General features: G+C 44.5%; 1 protein-coding gene across 12 annotated transcripts in view; it reads right to left on the reverse strand.

Moving 5' to 3' along the window:
- The window catches only part of ADAM22 (ADAM metallopeptidase domain 22), a 131,743-nt gene extending 127,354 nt beyond the window's left edge, over positions 1–4,389 (reverse strand). For all 12 annotated transcript variants that reach the window (XM_061346081.1, XM_061346080.1, XM_061346079.1 and 9 more), the window contains exons 1-2: positions 3,923–4,389; positions 3,632–3,771 (exon numbers count right to left, since the gene is read on the reverse strand). In XM_061346081.1, the coding sequence (XP_061202065.1) occupies positions 3,632–3,771; positions 3,923–3,980 (198 nt within the window). In that variant the 5' untranslated portion in view covers positions 3,981–4,389. The remainder of the gene's footprint in view (positions 1–3,631; positions 3,772–3,922) is intronic.
- Positions 4,390–11,053: the final 6,664 nt, after the last annotated feature.

Raw genomic sequence — 11,053 nt, forward strand, 5'->3', positions numbered from 1 at the left:
TGAAAATCATAGTAAATCTCACAAATTTCCATATCAGCATCAAGAAATACATAAAAAGAAGGATAACATAATTAAAGCCACAAGAAGAACAATGCTGTCCCTCAGATCATGTGTGCAGACCTCTTAACATGACCACAAAGTGCTGGCCTCAAGAAGAACTGAGACCCTTATGTGCTGGTGTTGTGTGGTAGTCTCCAGCTGAGAGCAAGATCCCTATTAATTTACACTTAGGGTTGAGGGAAGGCATATGGAGGTTTGATACTCTAATCTCCAGCTGGAAAATCAATCTCATCTTCACAACCAGAACACTTCACCCATTGAAAATTATTAAGAAAAAAGTCCTCTAAATCAGGTGCTGATGTATAGTACAAATTCAAGTTTGGAAACGCATACCTTGTGCTTTATTTTGCTCTCCTCCAGAGGTGGAAGAACAATTACAGGCAGTGGGCAGGAATGCTTATGCAGGCCCACGTTTCAATGGAGAACATGTCTGCACAGTATTGACTAAAGGAAAGTATTAAAACACTTGTGATTTCCTGTATGTTTCTTACAATACCAAAATACAGCTTGAGGCATGGAGTTGAAAGGTTCCTTAGAAATGTCCACAGTAGGAACTTTCTTTTAAACACAAAAAAATCTTAGCTTAGCCTTCGCTGAATGCTCCTGCCGTAAAGGACCTTCATGTTCTAATAGGCTTACTTATGCAACTGTAAATTCGGTGTCCATTGCTAAGATCTTGAATTGCATTCATGACAATATTAGCATATTCTCAGATATATCTTCTCTTGATTACTCTTTAGATTAAGTACTGTGCAGCTGCTAATAGTCCCCCTTTGGGGAACAGAGAAATTGAAATACAGGAATGTCACGGATACTGGTAGTGTCTCTATTACACGATGGAATCAAAAGTAGAAAACCAAAGTCACATGAATTCTACAATGTCCACTATATAATGTATGTTAAAACATTAATGGCATGAATATATAATAGACTACAACATTCACCTTGTGCTTTGCTCTGAAGTCTAGCAATCTTGGACTACAACATCGATTTTGTTTCTTAAGCAATTACATTCTGGGTTTCTAGATGAGTACATAGACTATTTCTTTCATTATTTAATAGTAAAACATGCATGTAGAGAAGTCACTCAATAGTTACAGCAATGCCTCTTCCCCCCCCCCACCAAAAAAAAAAAAAAAACAACACCAAACTAACAAAACTAAAGAAATAAAGAAAACAAAGGAGGTTGCTAAAGAAAAACCTCAACAAATGCTGGAAAAAAACAAACTTTTATAAATCTGCCAACCATCACTTCCCAGATATTTTTGCCTTCAATTACCTTATTTCATCTCCTTTTCTTGTATTATGCTCCTCTGGCTCAACTCCACTATAAGCCTGTTCTGAAACTCCAGATCTGCAAAGGCCATGCTCTGCTTCTGTGTTCTCCTGAATGTCCATCTTCATTTCCCTTTGTGCAATCCCAAACTAAGGCTTGCATCCCTCCTGCCCTTTCTGCAGCTAAAGCTTTCATCCAGGAATTAAAGGAATAAGATCCGATTTAATGTGACTTCCTTCTCTCCAGCTTATCTCTCCTTTTATTTTTATATAATTCAAAACACAATTAATTGTTTTACATAAATTCAACAGCTAGAGCCTCACTGCCTAGTCCTCCGACTGTGCTATCCCATCCAGGCATCTTTGCTCTTCTCGACACAGCTGCTTGTCCTTGAACCATCAGAGTCTCCCTGAATGCTTCAACCTCCTCCAAGAAGCATCCTCCCTAAACTAATCCACAAAGCCATTAGCTCTGGTTTGAAATCTCTACTCGAGACCAGTTTTTCTAAGTCTGATACTTAGCTGTCCAAAGACTGCTAGCAAAGGATAGAATAGGGCATGGAGACAGTCAGAGCATATTTAGTCATAAAACAAACTAATACATGTGAAAGTCTTACTGAGAAGGCACATCTGTTTCCCTGCCCTTTATATGCTGCTGACCTTGGACTGTTAACTCTTCAGGGCAGGCATGGGTGTCTCTTCATGTGTGAGCAGAACCCAGCACACCACATGTTTATACTTCATGTGACTTCACCAGCCATGCAAAAGCAGCCATAAGAGTTAACTCAGTCCATAACTTTGATGAGCACTCTGGTGTCTACCAAAGCTACTGCATCCTTCAGTGGCTGACAACCATCAGATACCATGAGAGAGGCTGTGGATATCTGAAGCATCAGAGAGAAACTTTCTGATCAGGTGGAAAAGTTGTAAATGCACATAGAGCCTTACGCATTCAAGCTCATTTTAGCATGGAGGCTGTTGTGAGGTAAATGCACTAACCCTTTTTAATCCACTAGTGTTACATTTTTTCTGGTTGGAGTAAGATTCATACTAAGAACTCAACGAGGATGACCTCAACGTTTTTAGGAACATCAGAGCTAGTGAACAGAAGTTGAGACATTCAGAAAAACAAAACCCATTAATTAACAGTTCATTCTGTAAGTCCAGAGTCTGAATCCTAATACTAGATTCAAATGCAACCATTACTGGTTTCTAAACAGACATGTTACAAAGTGTTTGAACTTGTGAGTGCCCAAAGGTCTTCAAATAACACTGAAATGCTGATTTGGTTTTTATTTTTTAAAGCAAAGCACCTGTTTGGAACTTACAGAATCCTATTTTATTGTACTTCAAATACGGTCTTCGAGTCTCAAAAACTTCCCCATAGGATGTTACATACAGAGGCAAATAAATATGCTACAAAGAGATTTTATTATTTAAGTACACAAAATGAATGTAAGCTGTCAGTGCTTAGACTTTATGGATTATATTAAAGAAATCTGAGACATTTTTTTTTTCCAGCTATTTTGTTCCTTAAATGAACAGTAGTCAACAGAAAAAGGAGGAAACAGAGACTCATGGATGTCAGCAGTTACCTCACAGACACAGATTTTATGTTCTCCATATGTAACAGGAAAGAATCAATAGGGCTTTTTTTCTCCTTTAGATATAACAGCCATGTGGCACCTCAAATATGATGCTCAATGATCAAGATGAAAATCACTGTGTTTTAATAGAAACTGGGGGAACTATTTGCTAAAAGCTACAGGGATTGGTCTTCATATGACAGAAATCAGAAATCATAGCCGGGTTGGGCAGCAATATGTAAGTTAAATTTCTACGTAAGTTCCCACGTTATATTTCAAACAGTTCCCTGCCGATTTCCGATTTCTATTTATAAAAGCACATCCGAGTCCCCAGAACGCTCACCCTCCCTACCCACGCTTCAGACAGAAACCGAAATGAAGCCGCAGCGTTTCGCTTCCAGATGCCGCAAAGGCACCGCAACTTTCCTCCCGTGGCCCCCTAGCCCTCCGGCTGCCGCGGGCTGCGGGCTCGGCCCCCAAGCACCCGCCGGGGGACGGAAGGAGCGGGGTCGGGGGCCCCTTTAAGTAATGCGGGCGCTGCTGCTGGAGGGCTGGCATTCCCGATGCTCCTGCAGGGAAGGGAGCCGCGCGTCTCACCCAGCAACGCTTTCAAACAGGCATCGCTCGGGGGACGGCTGCGGGCACACACCGCACCGCTGCAGGGGCCCCCACCCGGCTGACAGGCCGCGGTCCCCCAGCCCGGCGCCTACCTGCGTCCGCGCCGCGCCGCTCCGCACTCGCGTACTCAGAGCCGGCCGCCGCCCCCCGCCGCCGCCCTCGCCGACCAGCCGCAGGGGCCTGATGCTCTCCCGCTCCGCGAAGCGGCTCTCGCCCCGCCGCCCAGCTCCTCCTGGGAAGGGGAAAGGCACCCGTCACCCGCTGCGCCCTCGCCCGCGGGGCGCAGGCTGGAGCGGGAGCTCCGCAGCAACCCCGGGCGCAGCATCCCTGCTCCCCGCGGCCCCAGCCCCAGCGCCAGGCGCTGCTCCGCGGCCGAGACTCACCTGGAGCAGCGGGCAGGGCGCAGAGCACCAAGGAGAAGAGGCAGGCGGCCGCCCGCATGGCGCTGCCCGCCGCCCCGCTCGACAACGCCGCCGCCGGCTCCGCGCCTGCACGGGGAGTGTGGCGGGGAGCGGGGGGGCTGCGGGGCCGCGGGTTCGGGGCTGCCGAGCTCCGCCCCGCCGCACCGAGCCCCCTGCGAGGGAGAGAGATGGCGAGAGCCAGCGAGGCTCCCCTCGGAAGAGGGAAGTGCTGGGAAATGTAGTCGCTTGGCAGGCAGAGAAGGACCGGTGCGAGATCGGAGAGGAAGCCCCACAGCCAGGGGAGCGCCGCAGAGCGGCCGCCGCCGCCCCGTGGGGCAGCCCCAGTACCGCCTGCTCTGGTACCGCCCTACACCGGGGCGAAGGGAGCCACCGCGTCACAGCGTGCATCCGCGGCCAGCCCGTCCTGCTGCGGGCGGCGGGGGCCCTCTGCAGCGGCAGCCGGAGCCTGTGCGTCCCCCTACCCGGCACTGCCCCCCGGTCCCTTCTGATGGACTTCCGACGCCAGCCCCTCTCCTCCCGTACGTGTCCCTTTCCTATCAAACCTCAGTTTCCTTCCCTATGACCTTTTTTCTTTCTTTCTAGAATTTCCACTCCCCGCTTTCTGCACTGCACTTGAGGGGATTTGAAAGGCATCACAAAGCAGAACGGCCCATTTCAAGGTACAGCACACTCTCCGGGACTAATCCAGAGGCCGCAGCAGGCGGCAGAAGTCTCACGGAGCCCCGCGACGCCGCTCCCCGGCACCTGGGGGTGTGCTCCCCCTCGGCAAAGGGATGGCAGCAGCTGCAACACAATTCCACACCCCCACCTACCGGGAAGCGGTGGACAGCGGTGCTGCTGCTGCCTGCCAGCATGGCCTGCATCACCTCCCTCAGCTACCCTTCCTTTTGAATATGGGACGAGGGGCAGCTGCCTGAGGCACCCTTTTCCCGCATAGTTTTCCGAAGCGGCGGTAGCAAGAACTGCCTCGGCAGGTGAGTTCAGAGAAGAGGAGGAATGGCAGCTCAGAACTGCGGCAGATGCAGCTTCACACCGACCCAGGCAACAGAATACAAGGTCAAACAACCCACTGCAACGTTTACAGATGTAAGCACTTGATAAAGGAAGAGGTGACATAACAGTAAATGACACTGAAAGTGATGCTCATTACAGAATTATAGAATAGTCAGGGTTGGAAAGGAGATCAGCTAGTTCCAACCCCCCTGCCATGGGCAGGGACACCTCACACTAAACCATGTCATCCAAGGCTTCATCCAACCTGGCCTGGGATGGATCATTTGCCAGTTCTTTGGCCAACCTGTTCCAGTGTCTCACCACCCTTATATCGTCTGGAAGATTAAAATTAAAAAATAATATTTGTTTTCATAATTTTAAGCCATTATGCAGATCAACTGTGTCCTGGGCTGCATCAAAAGGAGCATGTCAAGCATGCCAAGGGTGGTGATTCTCCCCTTCTACTCTGCTCTCTTGAGACCCAACCTGCAGTACTGCATTCAGCTCTGGGGCCCCGAAACACAAGAGGGAAGTGAACCTGCTTGAGTGAGTCCATAGTAGAGCAATGAAGTGCTGGAGCACCTCTTTTATGGGGACATGCTGAGAGAGCTGGGGTTCAGCCTGGGTAAGAGAAGGCTGCAGGAAACCTTAGAGCAGCTTCCGGTACCTAAAAGGGGCCTATGAGAAACCTGGAGAGGGACTTTTTACAGGGGCATGTAGTGACAGAATAAGGGGGAATGGCTTTAAACTGACAAAAGAGGAGATTTGGCTTAGATACTAGGAAGAAATTCTTCACTATGAGAATGGTGAGACACTTGCACAGGCTGTCCAGAGTTGTGGCTGCTCCATCCCTGGAAGAGCTGAAGGCTAGGTTGGATGGGACTTTGAACAACCTGATCTAGTGGAAGGTGTCCCTGCCCGTGGCAGAGGGGGTTGGACTGGTTGATCTTTAAGATCACTTCCAGCCAAACTCATTCTATGATTGTGTTGCTTGCACTAGCAACAGTCAGGGCATCTGATACCTCCATTCCTGCTTGTAGGAACATTACAGGCTATTCAGCTGCCTTCCGAGGAACCACCAGCCAAAGGGAAGGGAAGGTCAGGGCTCCCAGTCTGATTTTTCTGCAAGTCTTACCTTACACAGATCATATTATTAAGGGAAGCAATTAGATGTCAGATGAATGAAATTCAGGTTTTCACAGGTTTTTTTTTCATGACATAAAAACAGACAAAATGATGGTTCAACAAGCTGAGGATGGGAATAAAATGGGCACCTTAAGAGCAGAATACTGCATCTGGAAATACATATCATCTTAGAGCAGAGAGTGGCTAGTAAGTTTTGTGCTGTCCTGCTTATGCTGCAGTCACACCGGGCAAGATGGAATGTTACCTCAAATTATCCATTAAATCCTGGAGCAGCTGCTGAAACAGCTTACAAAACTGTGCTGCAGGGTATCAAAAGGACCATACGTGGAATGGGTAAAGAAAATGAGAAAGAGCTATTTATAAAAAGAAAAATCAATACGTTAAATATGCTTCAATCTTTTTTCAGAAGTCATAAATCCTGACACTTCAGGCTGCAGCCAACCTCCACAGTTATTTCAGTGAGACCAAACTGTCCCAAAGGCATGCTATTTCACAGCTTCTGTTACCATTTCTGTGCAGATTCACGACACTGGGTATACACTACACCAGTTATGCAGCAGGTAGATTGCAGTACAGTTCCTGGATCAGTACATCATACATTGATTATTTTTCTCTTGCCGTTACCATTGTCCAGATTTTGTGTAGATATCAAGTCTGTAGGCTATGGGAATGTGGTGAGACATGATGAGACCCCACATGGAGTGGTAAAACCTCACCTGGAGTACTGGAGTCCTTGGTACAAGAAAGATATGGACCTATTAGAATAGGCCCAGAGGAAAGCCACAAAAATGACCAGAGGTATGGAGCACCTCTTCTATGAGGAAAGGCTGAAGATTTAGGCCAGTTCTTTTTTAAATGAGCAGTAATAGCTCTACCCTAATGTTGCAACATCTTCATGACTTGCCAAACATAATGAGCACATTCTATACGACTGACTGAACCACAACTGCAGAAGAATGAAGCCTGAAAAATACATGGCAATATTTCAAAGCAAATGAAAAAAAAAAAGTGATCTATAAGTAGATATTCAGCTTTTCATCTATGACAGGTATTCCAAAGGTAACTTTTGAACCATAATTAAAGTCACAATTTAACACTTAAAGATCTAAGTGTTATTTCTCTCCTTGCCACATAAAGTAAGAAAGTATGCACTAAACAGCGCTGATGACATGCTACTTATAATTTATTTGGGGTATTCTTGAAAATTACCTCCCACTTGCATATCATAAACTTTGCTGTAATCACTATGGTGAGTAGTAACCACTGCAGTCACAATTCAGTTTTAAGCTGCCTAAAGTTCTGAAGAAATTAGCTCACTTTAAAATGTTGAAAGAGTAACACATTTTTAACGCTAAAAACCCTACAGAAATGCCTTTGTATTTTTAGAATTTTGATAAAATCTAAATTTTCTGCTCTGAGAAATGCACAATGGAGCCTTGTGTACACACAGACATGATGGAAGGCCAACACTGATTCCAATTACAGAATATTAAGCAACAATACTGTGGAAAGTATAGCTCTTCTCCCCGCACACAGCAACCTTTGTTTTCTCAAATATGATAGATTCCAACTGAAATCTAAGGCACTTTTTAACAACTACACTCTCAGTGGTTGATATTCAATCATGACTTACTAAGACATACAAAGACCTTTTCCTGGTAAAGGGCAGATCTACAAAGATTTTGTCTCTGTTCATCTGGACACCTATTACCGTAAGGGTACTGCCCTAAATGTTTCCATATGAAAACCACATTTACTTTCTGAATACATGGTAATTAAATTTTCTTGTTTCAGTACTAGTTACATGTCCAGTTACAGTCAACAGTGCATTTTTACTGCACAATTGTACAGCAGTGACCTTTTGGCATAGAATCATTTGACTCTGTTGGTTATTTAGTGCAGCCCATGAATACTACCTCAAAACAAGAAGCATGTGCAATCATAGTCTAAATACAGAGCACAACACACAGAATTTGTTTTGACACTGAATTGGAGGTACAGCCTAATCTGGAGTACCACATGGCATTCCCAGTGAGGAAATTGCAAGGTTCAAAGAAAGACAGTGACAAAACCAGAAAGATCAGGAATGTTCAAGATGGTGATGAGCAGAGGAACGCAATAAAACGTCCTATAGGTAGTACTTGGAAAGCAAGATGGTCTTTCCGATCTTCAGGCATAATGGTGCATTAGAAAGACGACATTCAGTTGATTTAAAACCTAGTAAATTAAAAGCTGTTTAAGAACAAATACCCTTCCATTCAAAAGTAGTTAGTCCACTGAAGTCCTTACTTGGGCCGTACTTTTGAATGATTTTCAAAATTCTCAGTCTCAAGGGGAACAGGACATTCTTATGGACTGAAAGAGCAACTGGACCCGTAGTGGTGAACAGCCAGCTCTGGATTAAAGAGCTTCAGGCTTTGTCCAGTTGTTTCATTCTAAGTTTACAAATAGGACAAATAGGATGTTTTTTTTTTTTGTTGGGGGTTCCATCCTACATCTAGTCACTGCACAGAATCCTTTTTGCACTTCTTGTGACAGTCTTGGAATTTAGAAGATTGGACTGGGTAACTAGAAGTGTGGTTTGGTATTGGTAGTTTCTCAGAAAATCTGGTGGCATGAAGCTCAGGTTTTCATTTATCAAATACAAAAGCATTTGGCTCAGTGGTAAGTGGTTTGGAAATCTGCACCATCACAGCCAAAAACATTCAGAGATCTCATGCAAGTTTTACAACATACAAAAGCTGCATTCACTTAGGAGCTTCCAGGTGAGATCTTCTGTAGTAACCCCTAAAGTATGTCAGGCAAGTTAGCTGATAAAATTATCCTCAGAAATAACCTAAACAGCTACTCAACAAAACCAACCTGAATGCAGGATACAGGACGAGATTTGTGAATTTTTCAGTGATAAGAAGACTCTCCTTCTCCAGGGTCTACAAAGGTTCTGAGGCTCAAGGACCCTGCTTGCAGACCTCACACTGGAAACATGAATCCCACGTGACCTCTGCTGGTGGTGTGCCCAAAATGTGCAAGATCCACATCCAAATTCCTGCTCTGCCTAGGGCTTGGAACCACGTTAAGTTACTACCATCACCTGGCAATTTACTTCTACAGCGTGGCTCTCAATCTCTGTTCTACTGGAGCACCATGGTGCAAAACTGTTCTGAAGGTCACAGAGAAAGCTTCGGTTTTAAACCCCAGCTATCTACATACTCAAATGATATTTGAGACACTGATCCCTAAACTCCCCTCAACTAAAAAATACATAAATAACTCCCATCAACTAAAAAATACATACATTTTTTTTAAAGTGGATTAGCTCTGATAGCCAGCTGGATCTGCAGCTGCTTTATACCAAATGAAACTGGATTCCACCCAAACATCCGTTCTGCATCCTAAATCTTTTTATGATGCTCTATCTGGGATGCTCAGCATATATCTGGATTCTGCATTCTCTAAAGCAAATATACTGTAAGTATCAAAAGCTAAACAGCAACATTTACAGAATGCATGGTAAAAACCAGAAATATTCACATCACTTTCAGAAATGTTTACCTGATTAATGAACTCAGTTCATACTTACCATCACTCTATACACATCAGCAGTGAGATTATTACTAGTTGGTATTACCAACAGTATTTACTTTTAAATTCCGTGTCCACACCCCACACTGCAACTACACAAGTTAAGAGTAGCTACTGTTTTTTTCTCATCATTCCCGCACTTAGAAGACTGAAACAAGAACTTTGTAGATACCATGGCCAGTTATATTAGCAAAGTTGTTTGGAGCAGAGGTTCTTCAGGGTGCAGGATGAAGTCCCACAACCCTCCACAGAGGCATCTAAGGAGTCATATGCTTTGCAGTCATACAGGCCAGAAGATAACACAGAACAATGGTAGCAGGACTAGACAACTGAAGCATGGCCTCTTGTTGAAAGCTTGAGGTGGAACATGCGTTCAATCACCTCAACACACACTGGCAGGCCCTGGAGGACAGAACAGATGTCAACATGCTCGGTACTCCTCAGGTTGTAACTACCTTTCCCCCATTTCCAAAGGGGAAGGACAGCATTTCAGTCACCTATCCACCTATGTTGCTGTATGTCAAATATTCTGTAATCAGATATTTCACAAGAGATTACTTCTTAAAGATGATGCTGCTGAGCACAGGGCTTACCCGAGTGCATGAAACTCGGGAACTATAGCAGAACTTCATTACATGTATGTGGTTTTGAAGTCACTTTTCCCCACTATCACCATACACTCATATGAATGACTGTAAGTACACCCATATGCACATGCATGCACACACACACACATTCCCAGCCCTTGCAAACTCTAACCTTTCAACCGCACCATAAATTCATCTGAAGAGAAACATTTCTGTTCCAGACAAACACATAGCGTGGAGCTCAGTCATAGGCAGTGGTTGTACACTTACTGCAATGATAACAAACCTAACTTGGTGTAAGTGAAGTAGAACACTTCCAATGTTTTATTTCTAAAAGCAGATTTCAATGCCTGTATTTCTTTTGATGCTACAGCCATTCCAACTTTGCATTGTGTAGTTAGTTTCCATGTTAGAAGTCTTCTAATGAAAATAATTTAGCTCTCTCCAGTGGTAATGAAACAAGATGGGTCTGAATAGATGTTACAACTCGCCCTTATCCAAAAGTACCAAACCAGTAGTGTCTGCATGGGCTTTCAGTAATGTTATGTGTGTGTGCATGCACAGACCTTATATTTTAACATTTTAAAGATGACAAAATGTTTCACAGCCCCAGAAACATACTTGCCACACCTATGAAAGAAACAATGGAGACCACTGGGCCACAGCATAACTACTTAAATATGAGTACTTTTATAACACAGAAATCTAAGGGATTCTTTTTTTTTCAATTAGACTTAAAATGACGTAATGTCTGTTCTACACAAGTGGTAAAGTTTTGGGTTTT

The sequence above is a fragment of the Neopsephotus bourkii genome, unplaced genomic scaffold, assembly GCF_033783945.1.
Source record: "Neopsephotus bourkii isolate Nb327-2 ecotype Australia unplaced genomic scaffold, CSIRO-AGI_Nbou_v1 NB_257, whole genome shotgun sequence".
Taxonomy (NCBI): Eukaryota; Metazoa; Chordata; class Aves; order Psittaciformes; family Psittacidae; genus Neopsephotus; species Neopsephotus bourkii.